This window comes from Musa acuminata, chromosome BXJ1-4 (assembly GCF_036884655.1).
Source record: "Musa acuminata AAA Group cultivar baxijiao chromosome BXJ1-4, Cavendish_Baxijiao_AAA, whole genome shotgun sequence".
In the NCBI taxonomy this organism is placed as follows: Eukaryota; Viridiplantae; Streptophyta; class Magnoliopsida; order Zingiberales; family Musaceae; genus Musa; species Musa acuminata.
The window spans coordinates 31,721,074-31,741,868 of record NC_088330.1 but is presented as its reverse complement, the minus strand read 5'-3'; the positions used below and the strand labels follow the sequence as shown (position 1 = coordinate 31,741,868).

The 20,795-nt window shown below is 42.0% G+C and overlaps 4 protein-coding genes across 11 annotated transcripts; 2 read left to right on the top strand and 2 right to left on the bottom strand.

Annotated features, from left to right (window-relative positions):
• Positions 1-4: 4 nt before the first annotated feature.
• Positions 5-2,136, top strand: LOC108953664 (uncharacterized). Its single transcript, XM_018830796.2, has 4 exons — positions 5-73; positions 158-197; positions 289-437; positions 551-2,136. The coding sequence occupies exons 1-4, from the start codon at positions 5-7 to the stop codon at positions 1,502-1,504; spliced, it is 1,212 nt and encodes a 403-aa protein (XP_018686341.2). The 3' UTR covers positions 1,505-2,136.
• A 703-nt stretch (positions 2,137-2,839) lies between these two features.
• On the top strand, positions 2,840-7,582 carry LOC135582030 (serine/threonine-protein kinase D6PK-like). 4 transcript variants are annotated; one of them, XM_065174398.1, is made up of 3 exons: positions 2,840-2,918; positions 3,443-4,922; positions 6,642-7,582. In XM_065174398.1, exons 2-3 carry the CDS (start codon positions 3,691-3,693, stop codon positions 7,525-7,527), a joined length of 2,118 nt encoding a protein of 705 aa, XP_065030470.1. In that variant the 5' UTR covers positions 2,840-2,918; positions 3,443-3,690; the 3' UTR covers positions 7,528-7,582. The 4 variants fall into 4 exon arrangements, with proteins under 4 accessions (XP_065030470.1, XP_065030468.1, XP_065030472.1 ...); XM_065174396.1 differs by having other exon boundaries at positions 2,856-3,021; XM_065174400.1 differs by having other exon boundaries at positions 2,860-2,995.
• A 687-nt stretch (positions 7,583-8,269) lies between these two features.
• LOC135672152 (uncharacterized) lies at positions 8,270-10,422 on the bottom strand. The gene is made up of 5 exons (XM_065180606.1): positions 10,293-10,422; positions 9,843-10,228; positions 9,271-9,751; positions 8,818-9,176; positions 8,270-8,746 (listed from the first exon to the last, which is right to left on the bottom strand). The coding sequence occupies exons 1-5, from the start codon at positions 10,420-10,422 to the stop codon at positions 8,270-8,272; spliced, it is 1,833 nt and encodes a 610-aa protein (XP_065036678.1).
• Positions 10,423-16,457: 6,035 nt separating this feature from the next.
• On the bottom strand, positions 16,458-20,043 carry LOC103976723 (BOI-related E3 ubiquitin-protein ligase 1). Of its 5 annotated transcripts, none has more exons than XM_065174384.1 (6): positions 19,451-20,039; positions 18,311-18,470; positions 17,957-18,212; positions 17,788-17,866; positions 17,383-17,693; positions 16,458-17,283 (listed from the first exon to the last, which is right to left on the bottom strand). In XM_065174384.1, exons 4-6 carry the CDS (start codon positions 17,828-17,830, stop codon positions 16,768-16,770), a joined length of 870 nt encoding a protein of 289 aa, XP_065030456.1. In that variant the 5' UTR covers positions 17,831-17,866; positions 17,957-18,212; positions 18,311-18,470; positions 19,451-20,039; the 3' UTR covers positions 16,458-16,767. The 5 variants fall into 5 exon arrangements, with proteins under 5 accessions (XP_065030456.1, XP_065030449.1, XP_065030453.1 ...); XM_065174377.1 differs by having other exon boundaries at positions 17,957-18,470; positions 19,451-19,622; positions 19,726-20,039; XM_065174381.1 differs by having other exon boundaries at positions 17,957-18,470; positions 19,451-19,586; positions 19,726-20,039.
• Between the last annotated feature and the right edge of the window lie 752 nt (positions 20,044-20,795).

Here is a 20,795-nt window from a genome sequence, read left to right as displayed (position 1 = left end):
CGCCATGGCGCAATCACCAGAAGGCGCAGCAGAGGCCGCCGCCCTCTCTCCCCACGATCCCCGCCAATCGCAGGTACAGTACATCGCGCCTCTCTCCGGCCGAATCTGAGCTCAAAGCTTTTCCTTCCATGTCCTCATCTGCTGAATCCTTGTGTAGGATTGGGAAGGTTGTTCGCTTCCGCACTCATTCCCCTCCCGTGAGTCCTCTCTGTCTTCTTTCACCTCCCCTGCTCTTCTCCGTTTTGCATCCGTGTGCTCGTCTACTGAGATCCTTTTCCCGTCTCTCAGAGCCCCCCGACATCAGCAACTGGTTCTCTAGCTATGTTTACGAGTCGCCGGATTCTTTGGGTCTTCCCGATAGTCTCGGTAGTCCTCTACTACTTGAGGAAGACGAAAGCCAAACCCAAGAACCGGTGGACGGTTCCTCTACATCTAAGGTATAACTTCTCCATCACATCATTTTGTCGGGGTCAGTTGGATTGCTAATTTCTCACTCCACCTCCATCAATCCGACTTCTGTTGTTGCTGTTCCATCTTTTTTGATCTATAGGATTGCAATTTGGTTGATTTCCCAAAACACGGGAGGAACTCGTATCACAACGTAGGCTTATCTTTTGGGTCCTGCAAACAAGCTGGTTCTTTTATGCTGAAAGAGAACAACCAGGATTCGTTGCTGGGAGATGAAGGGAAATCTTGTCGACGAAATGATGATGTTTGCAGTGACTACGGCAATCGTAGCCTCGATAAGAGCTCCGCTTCATCTGATAAGAGAATACTCGAGAGGACAAATTGCCATGGGCAAATCTCGCATCAAGAAAGCGATACCAATGGGCTGTCACCAAAGCAGTGGGTTGAAGATGATGGCTTTGTTTCTGTGAAGAGTAAGGATCGTTCGAGAGCCAGTGACATCCTAAAGATGCTGCCAAATCAATGGAATGATTGCTCGAATAGGAACAAGAACACGGGAAGGAATAAAAAAGAATGGATTGGAGAAACTGATCACGTACAGCCAAAGAGAAAGCAGAATCTGAAGAAGCTGCTCGGTGAGGAACTTCTCGCAACGCTTTCTGAAGAAAAGGGAGGCTGTTTGCCTTCATCTGCTTCGGGTTCAGAGTGTACTTCAGCAGGAGCAGCAGCAAGTCTTGTGCAGAACAAGAGCTGCGACAGGACTGATGGGAGAAATTGGTTCGAAGATAGCGATATAATGCACGTTGACAACACTAAAAAGAAGCAGGAAAAAGATGGGAGACGATGTAAAGAAGAAGGTGGAGTCATCGGACCAACATCAATGTCATCAATGGAACAGCCAGAGGACAAGAATGGAGCTCCGAGAAGTCCTCTGGGGGACAAATCCAATCACCAAGCCATGGTCGCAGCAGCATCAGAGATCCCTGGGAAATGGCGATGTCCTCGCAAGGCCAAAGTGGACATGGGCCCTCCGAAGAAGCAACTGAGGCTGGATCGCTGGTTCCATCTCTCTCATGGCCGCCCTACCATCACATGAACTCCCAGTGCACGCAGCAGAGGCATGCTACTTCAGGATCTGCTGCAAGTGCTGGTCGAAAAGAGGAAGAAGACATGATTGTTGCAGTCAAACAGTACCACCATTGCAATGGCCAACAAGATTCACAGGTTTGCTTGCTTCACCTTTGTTGCAGATGATCAATAGATGTGAGGTCCACACTCCAGTCTCTCTCTTTTCTTGGGTCTACAGTAGCAAGGAATTAGGTTGTGCAAAGAAAGGAATAAGGTTGAATGGGAGGATCCCCATGCATTACTTGTTAGAAAAAGAAGATGAAATAATGACCATCAAGATCCAAAGCAGAAGCTTAGATCCAACCTAGGACTTGCAACCTTGTTCTTCTTCTCCTAGAATTGATAGTGTCAACAACATCAGCATGCAACTCACAGGAGCAGAGGGTGCCATGAGTGGATCACATTGGAGGAGGAAGAGACAAAATTATACCAGCAACAAAGAAAAAAGATGGGTCAAACATGTCACAATGTGGCTTTCATGGTCAACTTGACCATCAATTATTGCTGGGAGACTGGTAACATCTGGTGGACAAAAAAGTTGGCCTCACTGCCTAAATTTGGGTGACCACTAAGTAATGACTTGGCTTGTTATATTTTTAATTTGGTATTACATATAATTATGTGTCCTTAATTTTCTCTAATTAAACATGCTTTTGATGTGAATAATATCCATATATTGTTTGACACCTTCTTATTTCTAAGCCTCTCTAATTAAACGTCACATCACTGTTACAATGAATGTAATGTTCTTATTGTGTTACATTCTCGGATTCGGGTCGGATCGGATCAAGATTGACCCATTGGGTTACGCGAATCATTCTATCCGTCCATCTAAAAACAAATGCAATTATCGTTGTAATGTTTTTATTTCAATTGATAATTACTTTTTGTGATCGCTGCGGACAATTATATGACTGCTATAACGTCGCATCATTAGCCGACATGATGGTCCCACCACGAACGATGGGCGGTCGAGATCTCACCAAGAACCGACGCGGTCAAGGACGTCGGACGGTGATCGCGCGCGTGGGTTGGTGTCCGCGTTGGTGCGGGTGGCGACGCGGCAGGTGGGTTGGTGTCGCCGGACGAGGGAGCAAGTCGGGTCCCACCCGTCGGCCAGGTTATCGTTGGCCGTCGGATCGACCCACCGTGTAATGTAAGTCGTCGATTGGTTGACGCAGGCCACCCTGATTGCCCGCTCTCCCACCCGGTGCCTCGTACCGGGTAGCGCACGCGATTGGGTAATCGCGGTGGGACCCACTGCCGGGACGCTAAAGTTAAAGCGGGACGGGGAAACAGAGAAATCCGTTGCTGCTCTTTTCAGTTCTTCCCACTGCTGCCTCTGCCACTGTTTCTCTCTCTTGCTTTCCTCGGAGAAGAGGGTAAGGAAACCCTAACATCGAGCTCAAGAAACCCTTTTCTGAATCCTTCACTGGACTAGATCCGCCTCCTCTTGATGGTGCGCGATCGCCTGAATCTGTTCCGGTCTGTGACGTAGATCGCTTCTCGTTTTTCTTTTCTGGGTTACGATTTCTACTCCTCGAAGCGTTTATGTAAAGATCGAATGTGCGGGTTAAGGCCTTTTTATTTTTCTTGCAATCGTCATGATTTTTTCATTTGGGACTTTCTCTCTCTATTTTGACTTGAAAAGAGAAGGTGCACTGAGATTTGAAAGGTTTGGTTAGGTTGTGGTTCGCCACTGTAGTGGTTGGAACGAACGATTTCGTACGCTTTTTTTATTTGGTTTCATTGTTTTTTTGGCCAGTGATGGTATTCAGTACCAAGTAGAATCGTGATCTGCAGGAATAGCTCCTTCTGCAAGATCTTGTCTGTACTGCTTTGATTTGGGGATGCAGATCAACAGCTCCGGTTTGTTCTAATCAGTGCTCTTTTTGGGGGATGTTAGGTTCCTGGAAAGAAGAGAAAGGGGAGTCCTCAGTTCAGCTTCAAGTCTTGAATCGCCTGCTCTAGCAATTGTAGCATAAAAAAGACGGGTATTCTTGATTCATAGTTTGGGAGGGAGAAGACGGGACATGCCATCTCGCAGCGAAGTCTTTTTCATTTGGATTGCTCTATAGAAGTAAAAGTTCCCAACTTGTGGTATTGAAGGGATCATATAATTGTTTGGAACAGAGGCGACGATAAGGTCCGCTTATGATGGATAAGATTCCTGAGTTGAAGATGTTGTCCCCGCAGCTTCCTCCATTTGATAAGGGACCGGGTGTGCACACAAGCAGCTTGAGAAGTGAACGAGGTCCACCCACTTCTTTCAAATCTCAAATTTTGGATGCCCCTGTACTTGTAAGTTCACTGAAAGGGAAAGACATGTTGGGAGAGCATAATGAATTAGCCCCTGAGGTTGATAGCTTCAGGAGCATGGATTCCTTTGAAGAAGGCAGAAGTTCTTTCAATGGGGCAAGTCATCCTCCAGAGCCCGTAGATAGTGATCTCGTGACGACGGTATATGTGGCGATAGAGCAAGACAAGTCTGATACGCGTTGCTTAATGAGAGGCCTCTCAGTAAAAGGTCCTTTCACTGAAGATCTCTCTGTACAGCTTCCCGCACCAAAGCCAAATACAGCTCTTGCATCAAGAGGTGAGAGTGTCGAGCCAAACGAGCCAGGTGCTGTATCTTCTCCATTTTCTATTCCGCGTGCATCACACACAATGGAGGCAACATATTTAGCACCAGATTCTGAAGAAAAGGAGTGTGTTTGGGATGCTTCCCTTCCCCCGAGCGGCAATGTCAGTCCTCACAGTAGCATTGACAGCACTGGTGTGGTAACTGCCATGAGCATTGTAAACAGTTGCACGAGCACATATAGAAGTGAAGGAGTCACTAGTGATGGCACCATGGGAGGGGCCTGCGGAAGTGCTAAGGGAAGTATGATACTCGACTCGCTTGAAAGCACTAAAACCAGCAACAGTAGAGCTAGTGATAGCAGCGGTCTTAGTGATGACAGCAGCTGGAGTAATCTTAGTGGAAGTGCTAACAAGCCTCACAAGGGAAATGACCCTAGATGGAAGGCTATTCTTGCGGTTCGGGCTCGGGATGGTATACTGGGTATGAGTCACTTTCGACTGCTCAAACGGCTTGGATGTGGTGATATTGGTAGTGTTTATCTTTCAGAATTGAGTGGCACAAGGTGCTACTTTGCTATGAAGGTGATGGACAAGGCTTCTCTTGCAAGCAGGAAGAAGCTGACCAGGGCCCAAACGGAAAGGGAGATTCTTCAACTTCTGGATCACCCATTCTTACCAACTCTGTATACACATTTTGAGACTGATAGATTTTCATGCTTGGTCATGGAATTTTGCCCTGGTGGTGATTTGCATACATTGAGGCAACGCCAGCCAGGGAAGCACTTTTCTGAGTATGCAGCAAGGTAAAAATTACAAAACAGAGATCTTTTCTTTTCTTGCTTTAAGTGTTCTATTGTTTAATTACTAGTTTTTCTGGTAAGTTGAATATAACTCGCTTATGCCCTTTCTATATACATGACTCGATCCTCAGTTTTCTTCATATGACACAAAAACAACAGTGCTAAGCAACAATAGTTTTAAGTATTTTTCTTTTGTTTAAATGACATGACATCCTTTATGTAAAGTTGTCATTTTACACATGTTCCTGCACCCTGGCATTCTTATTTAACTTTGATGCTTCTTGATTTATACAATTTTTTTATGTGAGATTACCTTATTTCTTGCCTCTGTAATGATTGAAAAACTAATTTTGCCTATGACCTGTTCTAGAAATTACAAACTAATGCTTTTTTAGACATGATTTTCCTCGAAGCCTTTATCATGATAGAAGTAATTTCAGAGGTTGCCATGTTTGTGCAAGTTTTTTTAGAAGCGCTCTATACAAGTTAGGAAGTATAGTCATTGTCAAACTGATAAGTTCGACAAAAAAAAAAAAAAAAAGGCAGATTCTATTGTGTAATTCTAAGTTTTTTACTAAAACATCTTAACACAATGAATCAGTTCTCTTATGAGGTAGTTGCTTCACAATATTTTGATCTGCATAAGGGCATCTAATAATGGGGATCATTCAAATTATACATTCTTTTGCTGAAAAATGACAGTTTCTGATAGAACCTATAACAATAGGATAGTGACTGAACAGTATCAACTCTCCCATGCTCAACAAAGTTGAACACTTAACAACCTGGCTTATTAGAATCTGAACTCAAGTTGGCACCAAGTATTCATATTTAATATGATCAAATTAGGGTTATTATACATGACACTTGTCCAAGATAATAAGGCTTCTTCTAATCCGCCTTGATATTGCCTCATTTTAAAACGTCAGTATGAATTTGAGGTGAAAATTAAGAAATATGACAATGTTCATTGTTTCTTTATGTTGTAATACATGAAATTGAAGATATCCTTTTAAGATTATAGTAGTTCTGATGGTAGATATATCTCTTCTGAACTTAACTGATACAACTTGGATCAACAAGAAAGTGATCAACGAATGGGTTTTGTCATTCTCTTACAAGCCTGATGCTAATGGCTCGCTACTTGCTTTCTGGTTCCCCACTATGTACATGCTTTTGCAGTAAAAAAAAAAAAAACCTAATAGAAAGTCTTAAGACAATCTTACATGGGCTTTATACTTTTCAGTTGAAAAGTGCCGTGTATTTTAGGCTACACTGTCATCTATGTTTGATTGTGCATCCGCTTGTGCTAGACTTCTTTCCACTATTGTATCCATTGTCAGTTAGTATTGCATTTGAAGATTATACTTAGAATCCTCACACGAGATTTGTAGGAGAGCTACATAGGAAAAGAAAGCTTTTGAAAAGGATCCTTGATATATCTTGAACAATATCATTGCATATGATACTGTTATAATTTTTTCTGGTCAATATATATATATATATATATATTTCATGTTCAACAAAATGGTATTACTAAACAAAAAATAAACTTGAGATCCTCTGAGTTTTATTTTAAGCCCTATCGTTGTGCTTTAGCATTTCTGAGAATAGAAGTCTTACTGAAAGGGGTGATGCTGTAATCATACTAACACATATTTGTTTGGACTCATGTATCATATTATTGACATTTTGGATATGTTTTCTTTCATCAATGGACAGATTTTATGCTGCGGAAGTACTACTTGCTCTCGAGTATTTACACATGTTGGGTGTGGTATACAGAGATCTGAAACCAGAAAACGTACTTGTTCGTGACGACGGGCACATAATGCTTTCCGACTTTGATCTTTCTTTGAGGTGTGCCGTCTCCCCAACTCTCATCAAGACCTCATCGCTCGATTCCGATCCTTCCAAACGGGCAGCCGGTGCATTTTGCGTTCAACCAGCCTGCATCGAGCCTTCCTCCGTCTGCATCCAGCCCGCGTGCTTCATGCCAAGACTCTTCCCTCAGAGAAGCAAGAAGAAGACGAGGAAACCATGGTCTGAGGTGCCGAGGCAGCAGGCCGCCGCCCTGCCCGAGCTCGTCGTCGAGCCAACAACTGCTCGATCGATGTCCTTCGTCGGGACGCACGAGTACTTAGCCCCTGAAATCATCAAAGGCGAGGGCCACGGAAGTGCTGTGGACTGGTGGACCTTCGGTATATTCCTGCACGAGCTCCTTTATGGCCGGACGCCGTTCAAGGGCTCAGGCAACCGCGCGACGCTGTTCAACGTGGTCGGCCAGCAGCTCAGCTTCTCGGAGGCCCCATCGACCAGCTACGCTAGCAGAGATCTGATAAGAGGGCTTCTGGTGAAAGAGCCGCAGCAAAGGCTGGGCGTCAAGAGGGGAGCCACGGAGATAAAGCAGCATCCCTTCTTCGAGGGCGTGAACTGGGCGCTGATTCGATGCAGTACCCCGCCGGAGGTACCGCGGCCGGTCGAGGCTGAGCTGCCGCTAAAGTTCGGCGCGGCCGATGGATTCGGCGGTACTACCACCAGCAGCAAAAGGGTTGTGGGTGCGGACGTGAAGTCCGGAGGGAAGTATCTCGATTTCGAGTTTTTCTAGGACGATGCTGTGGCACTTCATTCTTTTGGTGTTAGCACGCAATCGTTTAAATGCATCAGAGGTGCCGAGGAGTGTATGCAAGGGATTGAACGGTGCAGGATCATCATAACTGTGCGTTTGATGGGATTGACGGCTACGACCAGCCAGAAAACTCGATTATCGCAAATTATTACATTTGGCTTGCAAACTCCAACCCGTTCGCTCAACTTATCACGGGGGATCGTTGAGGCTGACGAGCGGATAACTGAACCGAACCGCAATCATGAGATTGAGACGAACGGTTTCAGCGGCGGTTGAAACCGTCTCCACCACCATCATCTATAAATACGCCCAATCTCTGAAACGGTCTCACGCACTAACTCTGTGCAGGAGAAACCACACCTATTACCATCAAAAATAGAACCTATAACCATTTAAAATGTATTGCATGGATCATCAGTCTCAGTATGATATTGGTTAGGCTCAATCATGAAAGCTTCTCGTAAGAATTGATGAGTAGTAGTTTACAATGATCGAACCTTTTACCAATATGAAAGATTCTTTGATTGGGTTACTTAAAATTGTATGAATCCTAATTATATACTAAATTTATAACATGAAGAAAACATGCTGCATGCATATACATCGAATTAAGTATATGGTGATGTGTGAGTTTATGGTCTAAATATTATTTACATAGGCTTCAAGCTGAAACAAAATGCACCACCAAAACCTTGCTTTCTTGATCTGTTCTTACAGAGTTTTATCCCCAGGAGTGAGCACAAGCGGTGTGGGGAGGCCATCTGATGCTTGTGCCGGTATGCGTCTTCCACACTTGAAGCACTCTCTTCAGGTCAGTAAGCTTCGCTTTGATGCTTCGGCAGCAGTTTGCGTGCACTGTCGTCACCCTACGTGAATCCCTGCTGTCTTGACAGAATCCACTGAAGTATGCAGTGTCCAAGAACCTAACCTTCATTCCCAGCCGTCGAAATGCTCCCTGAGATTTCATGCTATAGAGCACATCCTGTTCCTTCATGCCTTTCGATGTGTGACTTGCCGCGTACCACTCGTCGAACAATGCGATGGTCTTGTTGTTCGAGGCCACGAAGTAGAAGCCTGTGTTGATGGAGTTGGATTGGTCGAAAGGTTGGCCATTGTATCTGTCGCAGCTAATCTCCAGGTCTTCTCCTTGATGATGCAGTTGGGAGAATGGGTTTCTTAGCCACATCACATCCATGTCCTGACAGCAACGACGACGACAGGTGAGTAAGTAAATGGGGTGTGAGACTCGACGAAGATGAAGTAACTCACTGTGAAGATGAAGTTGTATCCTCGCCTGAGGACATTTCCTAGGAAGAGAGTCCTGCTCCACATCATCTTGATGAAGTCGTCGGACATGTAAAGTTCCTCCTTGGAGAAGTCGACGCCATCGGTGACGAGCTGGAAGCAGTGGAGTCCCAGGGCACGGCATCGGTCGAAGGCCGTCTTGTCGACTGCCACGAGGACAAGGTGTTTGATCAAAAGCCCTGTGTCCTCGCCTTCCCGCAAGCTCCGAAGGAAGAGGTCCAACATGCCGTTCTCCTCGACGTAAGCCTTGTTTAGAACACTTATTATCACAGTCTTGTTCGCCATGGAAGCTCCCTGCAACGCTCTTCCAAGCTCATCTTCGTCTTTGGATGCAACTGATGTCTGACCAAATCCAAAACGAGATGCAGCCTTCGATAAGAACCAGACATTGAATCGCTTATTAGTTGCATCTAAAACTTACATTCATTGACTGTGTGCAGGCATTGCGCACTAGCAATGTGACATTCGATTTCCTGTGATATGTCTTCCAAGCATCGACGAGCGCAGTCAGATCGGCAAGCTTGGCCTCCTCGCTGGGGCAGCAGTCCGCATGCACTGTCGTCACTTTCGTGATGTCAATGGCTTCCTGAGAGAGACCACCGAAGTATACTGCGTCCAAGACATGCACTTTCAACCCCAGCCGCTGAAAGGCGTCCCGAGATATAGATCTTAAAAGAAACGTCAACATGTCCTTTCCATTCATGATCTTGGAGTCGATCCTTGCAGCATACAGCTGATCGAATAATGCGATGGTTCTGTTGTTTGCAGCTACGGAATAGAAACCAGAGCCGAAGAAGAAGTGGGAAGAATTATTAGGTTCTCCATTGTATATTTGCATGTCTTCTCCGGCATAGCTTAGCATCGGGAATGGATTTCTCAGCCACATTACATCCAGATCCTGAGAGTCGTAAGAAGAAGAAGAGATCATGGCATTAGTTTTGGTGAGTGCTACTTAAGCTTCCATCGCTTCAGTGTCGTCATTTACTTACTGTGAATATAAAGCTATAACCATGCCTCAGGACTTCTCCAAGGAGGAGACCTGTTCCCCACATCATGTCGAGACCACCAGATAAAACCAGCTCTTCGGAAGGATTCAGAGGCTCCATGGATGGCAACCGGTAGCAATTAAGCTTCAGGATGGTGCACCGGTCGAAAGCGATCTCATCAACGGCCACGAAGAGGATGTGTTTGATCAAGAACTCCGTCCCCTCCCCTTCTTGCAAGCTTCGGAGAAAGAGGCGTAGCATGCCATTCTCCTCTGCTTGCTCCTTGTTTACTCGGCTGATGACCAGCGTCCTGTTCATCATGGACGCGCCCTGTAGAGCTCTCTCTAGTTCTTCCTGGGCAACAATTTCACAAGTAACTTTACTGCTTTCTCCATGATTGGAATCATCATATCGAATCTCGATGAAGCGTGCAACTTACTGCGTCGAGCGAACGTTCAGAGCGGAAGAAGCTCATCGACATCTCCGTCGGCCACAAGCAGGCGTAGGTGAAGACCAGAATCAAGAGGGAGCCGAGGACGACGCCGACGGCCCGCGCCGAGACTTGGTCGGGTGGAAGCATCATGGTTTCAAAGATCACTGGCGTTGCACCAACAATATCAGATGAGATGCATACAGCCTACGTAAGAGAAACAGGTCAAAAGATTCAGCATTTGTTTAAGGTAGATGGAAAAACAAACCATGTAAAGATCTTCGTCTTCTTCTTCTCTATCTCAGGAACGAGATTGGTCATGAAGGATACGATAGGAGCTGGAGTCGGGTGTGGGGGTTACGATGCGATCTTTAAAAGATCTGCTCGATCTTTTCATCCATTCATTTAAGAATCTTCATAAAAGATATTGTGTGATATAACAACAAACGCACATCTAAATAATAAATAGGAGAAGTGTTAACGCTTCCTCCGCTCCGTAGGAAAGACAAGTGTGTTTTCGTGAACTCAAACTCAACAAACAACAACGGCTGACTCCCTTTTGCTTCCAAAACTCTTCATTCTCACCAATGCAACTAAGTGATAGCGCTCTCCCTACATAGAAATCCTTAGAAAGGCACAACATTGCTTCACATAAAATACCTCACAGCGGAATCCTTACTTGCTGCTCTGAAACACACAAAACTGCTTTCGTTAGCACTTGGGCTTTGACCGTATGCATTAGTACTTTTACTTCTTGTCGCGTTACTGCTTTCTTTTCAATTCATTCGACTTGACTTGACCTTAGTTATTAATTTTTTCCTATTCCTTTGACTTGGGTTGACCTTTGTGGAGTAGTAGAACTTATTAATCATTCTAAACTGCTTGACTGTGCTTCTTAACTGAGTTGTGGTCCAAGTCCTCGACGTGCCGCTTATGCTCGCTATCGAGGAAATTTATGAATAGTTGAGGAAAATTCTCTTTACTGAATGTGTATAAATAGCTATCAAGAGCTCACTATCTAAATGAACTATGCAATTACATTTCATAGTTTCTTCTATAATTTCTATCTTCTTCATTTAATTCTTTATAGGAGTGTGCTATTGCCACCCGCAGGAGCTTAGTGTCTAGGAGAAAGGTAAATAGTTGAACAGAGGGGTTAAAGGACTCCAACTCTCCTAACGTCATGAACACTCCACTAACGTCAACGAAGAAAGAACTCAGTACATAACTCCTACTAACGCTAAAAATAGGACTCGTTAATAACTCATACTAATTATTAGGTCAACGAACAACGTTAATAGTTGCTTGTTGCATAACATCTTTTGGCGTTACTTGTTGACTTGCCCACGCTGCATCATTGTTTATTGGAACTCTAATAACTCCTAATACATAAGAAAATGAGTTTATCTTTTTCTTTGCTTATTGAAATTAGTTTCATGTTTCGTTACTTGTTTAGTAATTGCTTGTTAGTTCTTCGGTGCTAAATATTATGCATATGCTTTGGGGGCTTTCCTTGTAGCTTCGTCCCTTTCTAGTCTTATCTTATCATAATAAGAATCGAAGGTTAATTAGACATTCTCCATAAGTAAAGAGTTGTGTGTGTGAAGTAAAGATCTTCAAACAAACGAGATATAATGACATTATGAATCTTGATGGATAACAGCGGCCAATAATTATCTTCGTAGCCCACAACTCTTTCAAGAAATAGAGAATAAGAGGCTTCTACATGTAAAATTGTTTATTATCTATCAATCCTAAAATTAAGAGCTCATCGGCACAAGAATGTAAAGATTTCTCTATATTTAAGAGTTTTTGTTTGATTTCTCTACGAGGGATGATGTTTTGAGATGGGGGATTGAAGGTGGAGATTAAAGATATGGATCCGAAGCGGTTCAATGATGCCCTCAACGAATAAGGAGAAGGATAAGATGTCAACATCATCCACATCCTCTACATATGTTCAAGAACAAGTGCTCATATGATTAAGTTTCTTCTTTCCCTCTATTTTTTTATTATTTTTATTTTGTAATTAATTTTGTAGATATTGATGACAAAATATTAATATAAAATATATCCCTTTTGTATAGATTTCTCCTCTAGATTGTTTTTAATTTCTCTTTTTTTTATGTTGTCAATATACTAATTTGTGGAATAAAGTTGAGATTTAGTGAACATATTTGAGCCTTGAAAATTAGTAAATATTCTTCCTTAAATGTAGCGATAATTATAGTTTCTTGGGCATCTCTCACCCGTTTGGGCTCTTCTAGGAGACACTTGTTTCGGCTCTTCTAGAAGACTTGGTTGGATTGAAGTATTTTAATCGTGTAACTGTATTGGAATAGGTTGATTCTTCCATTAAAGTAGTCACTATTATTTTTTTTTTCTCCTTACATATATTGCTTTTTCTTTATCATTATTATCGAAGATGCATGTCTTAGATTATGGTTTTCATTTATCATTGTTGTCGAAAACACACATTTTAATACAAATATTGGAAGAATTGATTATACTAAAAAATCCTTGTTACGTGTATCGATTACTATTCTTTTATCATGATCGCTCAACATCCTCGTCATATACTAAATTATAGTTTTAATTTAAGTCGATTGTGTGCTTTCAAACAATATATACTTGTGTGTTTTCAAACAAGCTTCCGAGAACTTCCTTGTGTTTTTCAAACAGTATATAAGAATTAGGTTTTACTTGTCTCTTGTAGTTTGGACATCTTGTTATGTTTAGTATATCTATATGTAAATCAAGTAAAGGCCTTGAAACAGAACCAAGAGTTTATCATATGATAAGAACGATCGAGATGTAATGACATCATGAATCTTGATAGATGATGTCTCCTCATAATTATCTTAGTAATTCCTATCCTCAAAATCCCTCTCTTTCTTTTGTTCTTCTAAGTAATCAAGAATAGAGGGCTTCTATGTATAAATCTGATTTGTTAGTCATAAATTTGAGAGAATTCTTTAACTTTATAAGTTTTTATGAATGATGTCTCTTCATAATTATCTTAGTAACCTAATCACCTCTTTCTAGCTTTTGCTTGTATGAGTAACGGAGAATAATAAATTCATTTCTTGTTGGGCTTCTTGGCATGAGAGTGTAGAGATTTCTCCAACATTAATGGTTTTTATTTAGTTTCTCAGTTGACATTTTGACGTGAGATTAAAGTTGAAAATTAGAACCATATGGGAAGTGGATCAACTATGCCCTCGACAAGGCATATTGAGAAGTCATCATAATCAACATTGAGGTAGGTGATTAAAGGGCTAGAAAAAGGACAAATGTAGCTTATTAGATGGTTAGGTTTCTCTTTCTCTCTACATTTTTTTCTATTCCTTCTATTTCTTAATTAGTTTTGTAGATGTTGATGATAAAATAATAACCTAAAAGATCTCCTTTTTTTTATATAGATTTGTCCTCTCGATTTTGTTTAATTTTTTCCGTTATACCTATTTAGATTGTCGATATGCTTATAAAATAAAGTTGAGATTTGGTGAATATATTTAGCTTTAAAATTTAGTGATATTGATACAATGATAATTATAGTTTGTTGGACATCTCTCACTTTTTTTGGTTCTTCTAAGAGAAGTATTTTAATTATCTAACCATATTAGAATATGTTGATTCTTTCATAAAAGTTATTATTATTATTTTTTATCATTATTATTGAAGACACACATTTTTAGATTATATATGTTGGTTTTCATTTATCCTTGTTGTTAAAGACATGTCTTAATTAATAAAAGCATTGAAAGATTTAATCATACTAAAAAACCCTCATTATATCTATATAGTACTAATCTCAATATCCTTGTCATAGTAAATTATGGATTTAATTTGAGCCCATTAAAGTAATTAAGAGAACTTTATCAAAAGGGCACATTATGTGTCTCCAGACATAATAATTAAGTTTTACTTGTCTTTTATAGTTTGGATATTTTGTTATGTTTAGTATATTTATATATAAATGAAACAAAAATATTGAAACAAATCTTAAATGAGGAGTGTCTATCATTTGATAAGAACGAACGAGATCCAGACGGACGATGTTTCCCCATAATTATCTTAGTAATTCCTGCCCTTATTATCTCTCTTTCTCTTTAGTTTTTCTTAGTAACGGAGAACAAGGGGTTTCTGTGTGTAAATCCCTTTCTTATTTTTTAGTCACGAATTTGAGAGCACCTTGGCATGAGATTGTAGAGATTTCTTCCAATTTTATTGGTTTTTGTTTGATTTCTTGAGGGTTACATTTTGAGATAGGATTGAAGTTAGAAATTGGAGCCATAGATGTGAAGTAGATCAACGATACCCTTATAAGCACAAATCGCTTATCTTGGATTGAAGATAGAACGAATTTTTTCCTGTGAAGTTGATGATAATTATGCTCCACAGCTGCACTTGGATGTTGAATCTTCCCATGGTGAGATTGATTGACTTAATGCTTACAGTGTTGCCTAATCAAATGCAACATGGATGGATGCACTGATGCTAATGTCAAGCTCTCTTGATGTTAATAGTTTTTCTCTTCGTTGCTTTTAGGGGTTTCCTCTCAACACAAGCTCGATACTAAAACCAACCTGGTTATCAGATTCCTCAACACACTGTGCAAGTTTAATGAAAGAATTAGAACATCTGATCATCCTAAAAGAAACCCTCAATAAGTATACAGATATCACTGAATTGTGGACTAATCTGAGCCCATTAAAATATTAATTGAGAGGAGGAAGACAACTTCGCAATATATCTCGCGTAGCTAAGTTCGCCCGGCTGACGTGGATGCCTTCCCTAGCAATGGGGAAACGTAAGTATAGATCCGATGGCCCAAACAAATTAAGCTTTACATTTAGAAACTTTCGCATGCTATTGTTATGTTAAAGTTGTTTTTGCTTAAGTCATTAGATGATATATCATTCATTTATATCCTTTTAACCATTAATAATCCACAATCATTTAACTATTAAACCGTAAGTTAGATTGTTGGCTAAGCATTAAGTTATAAAATATTAGACAATTTATCAAAAAATAAATCCTCTACTAATTATTATTATTATTATTATTATTATTATTATTATTATTATTATTATTATTATTATTATTATTGATGGTAATAATGGCGACATGACGCGCCACGATGTCAGCCATGCTTGGACGACACTCTGCCCAAAGAGGACAATATTGTCGACGTGATGTGCGTTGACGTCACCCGCTCTCAGACAACGACTTCGTCATTGTCTGACCCAACATGCTTGGCCGAGGTAGAGGAGAACGATGACAGAGGCACGCCCATGCCCTGCGGCAGTTCGGTTCTTCACGCAACGCCAACGGCAATGTCAGACGCCATTAGAGGTACGATCCTGCTCCTACGGGCAGGCACATCAGGTAACACTAAACTTCCCTATAAATACCCCCGAGTACTAAACGATGAGGGAGGAGAAGAAACATACAGAAGAACATACCACTTCCCATCACTAACTTGATCGTCGGAGGGGTCGGGCCGAGCTTCCGACTCAACCTGTGTGCAGGTACAAGGACGGGGTTACTTCTTCCCGGCGTTGCGAAAAAGCTTCCCTCCCGACGCAACGTCCCGACCGGACCACCGTAATCGACCACCTCAGCGATCTCAAGGAACGTCGTACGAGATCCCCGCCCATTCGAACTCGAACCAAGCCGTGTTGGCCCCGAGGTCACGGCATAAAGTTGTTTACACCAACAATTATTATTTTGGATGATGCCCTTGAGAATTCACATAGGTATATATAATCTTTTTGTAAATATATAAACATATCCTTTATTTTTAAATTTATTACATGATTTTTGTCAAACCAAAAATATAAATTGAAATTCGATCTTCTTTTATTTCCTCTCTCATATCTTATTCTTTCTTCTTCTCATCTATCACCATTGTCATCTCTCCATGTAAGAGTACTAAGAAAGAATTGAGAAAGAGGAGCAAAAAAAAAAAATTTTGAAGGGAGATAAAAAAAAAAAAGAGACCGAAGAGAAAGGAGGCGAAAAAAGAGCCAATCGAAATGGTTTAAATTTTTTTAAAAAATAATTAAAATAAAGGGAAAAATTAGGATTTACAAAAAAAAAAGATAAATTCTGTTTGGAAAGAAAAATAAATTAGTGAGAGCTATTTTAGAAAAAAAAATGATCTAAAATATTTGGTCCGGTAATTAATTACAAATGAGCTTATCCATTTGGAAACGGGTCGGCCACGTGAGCGCAATCAAACGCTCCTCTCCAAGTTGACGAAACGAACGGTGCCGATAGGCTTCATAGTTACACGAAAAAAACCATGAAATTATGATAAATTGGTAGAAAATTTGAAGCTGAAAAGAAAAAGAAATAGATGAGTTAGAAAATCCCGACTTCTCCTCATCTTTTCTTTTTCCTTTTTCTTCTCTCTTTTTCTTTAATGTTTTACGTTTTCTATTTTTATTTTCTTTTGTTCATGGGGATTTTGGACGGCTGGGATTCGTCGCCTCAACCGAGCAAGACTCGGATTCTCCCAGTTGTGACACAGCCGCAAACCGGGCACGACTCGGCGGGGCTTTGCCCGCCGTCGCAGGCGTCGCAGAGGCAGAGGTGGCGGCAGGGGAGGAGTACCACCGAAGCCAGTCGCGCCCGACACGCGCGGCACGCCCGCTTCATCTCGACTCGGTCCGGGTCCACGTAGACCGACTCGGCGTCCTCGGCCGGTATCGACTCGCCGCACGCGCCACCCTGCGCCCGGGACGCGGCAGCAGCGGCCGCCTGTTGGAGCTGGGCCTCGAGAGAAGCTGCCGTCGCCTGGTCGGCCATGGCCTTGGCTTGCCACGCCATGGACTCGGTACGGAGGCGGGCAAGGTGGTCCTCGAGCTCGATGATCCGCCGCGTCAACCGCCCCACCGCCGCTGCCTTCTCACGTAGCCTCTGTGCGGCCGACTCCGCCGCCGCACCTATTAAAGAACGGTAGTGCCTTCGCCGCTTCTGCGCCAACGCCCGCCGCAGCTGATCTCGCTGCCATAGAGGAATGAAGATCCAATTTCGGGTATCTTTTCATTTCCAAGACCAAAGGAAACGAAGCGATCGGATCTTTGGCGGATGACAGAATGGTACCTGGGCGTAAAGGAACTGCTCGATCTCTCCCTTTTGTTGGTTGAGATGGGCGGCGAGCTCCTCAGAGAAAATGGAAGAGAGAAAAGAGGTAGAAAAAGTGGAAAGGAGTCCTTCCTCGGGGGAGAGGCGAAGGCCCGTGGAGACGACGGCAGGAGGATGGCTTTGAAGCTGGGGGAAGCGGACCAACGCCGGGGGCGGAAGCGGAGGCTGTGGTTGCAACGATAAGAGGTCGATAGATCGGTTCTGCTGCGGTAATGCCATCGCCACCGGGACTCCGATCTCCCTATCTCTCTTCCTGGGATTCGGCGCCGCTGTTCACGATACCCATCTCATCTCAGAGGGAGAAAGAAGAATAAACCGCAACAGACCGTTCGTAAGCACCGAAAGGAGGCAACTTTTGCTCACCTCCATTGGCGGACGGATCGAGGACGGCCTGAGAGAAGTCCATCTCCTTCCGCTCCCGCTCGCTTCTGCGTCAATCCATCTACCAAAAGTCAACCATAACCATCAAAATTCGATCTTCGCCAATCAAGATTGGAACTTGACCGCAAACTTCGAATGAAGAACTACTTACTGATGAGCACAAAGCTGAGCAGAGCAAAGCAGAAATTGAGAAGCAATAAGTGGTAACTCTTTTTCCCCGCTCTTCCTCTTCCCTTAACGCAGAAAAAAGCGCAAAGGAACAATCAAAAGGATGGCTTGCTTCTGCTCTCTCTCAAGAACACAAAGAAGAGGGAGAGGAGGCTGGTGAGTTGGAATTCTTCTCAAGGCAGGAGCAGCTGCCAACCATGAATCTCTCTTCTCGAATGGATCGATCCACTTCTCCTCACCTGCAGGGCCGCATCATGTGTTGAGATTTTCCAGGTGAGTTTGCTAATGATGAGCAGCCTGTAGGCATGTGGGGAGGATATAAATGGGATGATGTTGCCTGGCAATCGCTTGCTTGTTTGTACATGGGGGGATATAGCAGGGACTCCTGTGTGCTTGTTGCTGCTTGGATTTCCATTTATTGTTCTTGTTTCTTGTGTTGTTCCTTTCTCTTAGCTTTCTCCAATAAACCATCAGCCCATTCTTTTCTCCTTCTTTCCCTGCCTCAGAGAAACAAGAAATGGAAATTAAACACACTCACGCATGCTCTTTCTCAATTAATTCAGGATATAATGATATCAAATTGACTAATACCAACAACATGGTATGTAATAATCTTTTTCTTAGAGTTTGTCATATAAGCAAAACAGAAGCTGCCTTATTTTGACATAAATCAATTGGTGTTACGATAGGTACATCACTGGGAGGAGAAGTGATCTTACTTATTTAGATAATTAATTAAGAAGACACACAACTTGACAAAAGAAATATGATTCTTAATGACATTATAAAAGAACGTGCAACACAGTTATGAAAAATTATAATAATGGGTGGCACCCAAAGATCATTCTTGAATCTATCTTTTGATTCATGACAGGTAGAATAATTTCTATGGTGCATGTTGTTTGATATGGCATTTGCTTTTCATACAAGAAGGAAGAGTAGCAACCAGAATCTAATTACAGCTTTCAAGATTACTTTGAATCTAAGTAAGACTAGACATATAAACTCTGAGTTACTGATATAATAATAAGAGAAGCTTAAATTACTGGCACAAAGAGAAAACACAAATCAAGCTAATGTGTCCACTTTCTTGGATGTATCATATGCATAAGTACGAAAAGAAAACTGTTACTTTTATTAGTTGTGTTTATAGCAGATTAAACTGAGGAAATTGAAGTTGTCGGTGGAACAGATCACCAAAAAATGGAGTAATAAATGATTCAATCTGTGAAAAAAATAGAGACAATATTACTTTTTATTAATAATAAGAAAAAACTGTGGTTTTTCCAAGTAAAAACAAACCAATATTGTATTTGATCAAACATAAGCTTCTTGACTTCCTAAATTGAATTGAGTCCAATAGAATTAAGTCTCACATAAATCTCATTTTATTTTTTCTTCATTACGAATTAGTATAAGCTTAGACAATGACAATAAAAGAAACATGCAACTAAAAGAAATTATCTCCTTCGCATACCTTCAGAGTGACTTCCTCCTGATGTGCAATCAGGATGGTGAAATCGATACTGACGCGAGTCTTCCAAGGAGGTTGTTGTCATGGCTGAGCATCGAATCCATCCATTATGCAGCAGGCCCCCTCTTGGTAGCTGTCGCTGCATCCAAAGAGGATTTGGTAGTCCTGCTGCACTCTGTAGCGCACACATAGCAATGGGAGAGGAGGGACGGCAACATCAAAGATGCGCCCATGGATTTGTTAGGTATTGAAAAGCAGGGGGGAGGCAGAAGCAATACATCGAACACTTCGCGTGCGAGTTCGGACTTTTGCCAGGGCGGCTTCCCGTTGTTCATTCCAATCTTCCTCCCTACTCTATCCAATCGACTTCATGAAACATTTATTTGCACATTCTAATCAGAGGTAGAATCCACAATGGATCGGATAGGAACGTAGACACGCTGAGTCGGAAAGCAAGCAAGTCCACCAAGCCTTTGTCCTCGTTCGGCTCACCAGTCTCTTCCGTCCACTGATTCGTCAAGCAAAGAATGATCTTGCAGGACCATCCAACGTCGCCCCGCCATGGCCGTGACTTGCACAAGGGTAGATATGCGAATGTGGCAACTGCTGCTTGGATGACACCAAGTAGCCCTGCAATGATGGACCCAGCGGAGAAGAGATCAGAGGCGGCAACAAGAAACAAAGGTACTAGTAAATGCGTCCTCTTTTGGCTCAGCTGTGCAGTCTCGAGAAAATGGCCGATCTGCAACATCTTGCTGTGACTGATGAAAGCCACAGATTGGTCACTGACATCACCTCTTAGGCAACAAGTTTTGGATTTTGCTCTGTGCATGTCTTGAGATCTAATTCGACTAGTAATGGTGATTACTTGTGTCAATGGTCTTTCTGAGACAAAAGTAGCTTACTTTCCATTGTATCAAATGTTTTTGACTTTTACTACCATAGAAAATGCTCACAGTGTAGGAGTTGCTATCCAAGTTTTTGCATTGGTTTTGGCAATCTATGCCTCATCAAATTGTTCTCTTTCTCTCTAAAGTCAAAGTGATATAATCCAATGTAACCTAAACAACTATATACTTATTGAAATCATAATGTCCTTTTCTTTTACACCACTAAAACACAAGAGATGGATTTAATTCTCTCATGTGGATCAAAAGAGCTGTTCTTACTTTACCAAGCACAGATAGCTGATTCAATGGAGAAAATTCCATGTTATGTTATTTTCTTCAACTGAATCATTTTTAAATCAAACTGCAATCCAGCCTGACTCAATCATTCACTGAACACATTATATTTGAATGAGAGAGCTTTAAATTTACATATTTAATTTTACCACCACCTGGTGGGC

Coding starts and splice junctions, on each gene's coding strand:
- LOC108953664 (XM_018830796.2), top strand. CDS start 5: ATGGCGCAATCACCAGAAGGCGCAGCAGAGGCCGCCGCCCTCTCTCCC. Junction 74..157: donor ACGATCCCCGCCAATCGCAG/GTACAGTACATC, acceptor ATCCTTGTGTAG/GATTGGGAAGGTTGTTCGCT. Junction 198..288: donor TCCGCACTCATTCCCCTCCC/GTGAGTCCTCTC, acceptor CCCGTCTCTCAG/AGCCCCCCGACATCAGCAAC.
- LOC135582030 (XM_065174398.1), top strand. CDS start 3,691: ATGATGGATAAGATTCCTGAGTTGAAGATGTTGTCCCCGCAGCTTCCT. Junction 4,923..6,641: donor TTTTCTGAGTATGCAGCAAG/GTAAAAATTACA, acceptor ATCAATGGACAG/ATTTTATGCTGCGGAAGTAC.
- LOC135672152 (XM_065180606.1), bottom strand. CDS start 10,422: ATGATGCTTCCACCCGACCAAGTCTCGGCGCGGGCCGTCGGCGTCGTC. Junction 10,229..10,292: donor GAGCTTCTTCCGCTCTGAAC/GTTCGCTCGACG, acceptor CCAATCATGGAG/AAAGCAGTAAAGTTACTTGT. Junction 9,177..9,270: donor CACACAGTCAATGAATGTAA/GTTTTAGATGCA, acceptor TTGCATCCAAAG/ACGAAGATGAGCTTGGAAGA.
- LOC103976723 (XM_009392138.3), bottom strand. CDS start 17,830: ATGGACTTCTCTCAGGCCGTCCTCGATCCGTCCGCCAATGGAG. Junction 17,694..17,787: donor CGATCCGTCCGCCAATGGAG/GTGAGCAAAAGT, acceptor TATCGTGAACAG/CGGCGCCGAATCCCAGGAAG. Junction 17,284..17,382: donor AGCAGTTCCTTTACGCCCAG/GTACCATTCTGT, acceptor CCTCTATGGCAG/CGAGATCAGCTGCGGCGGGC.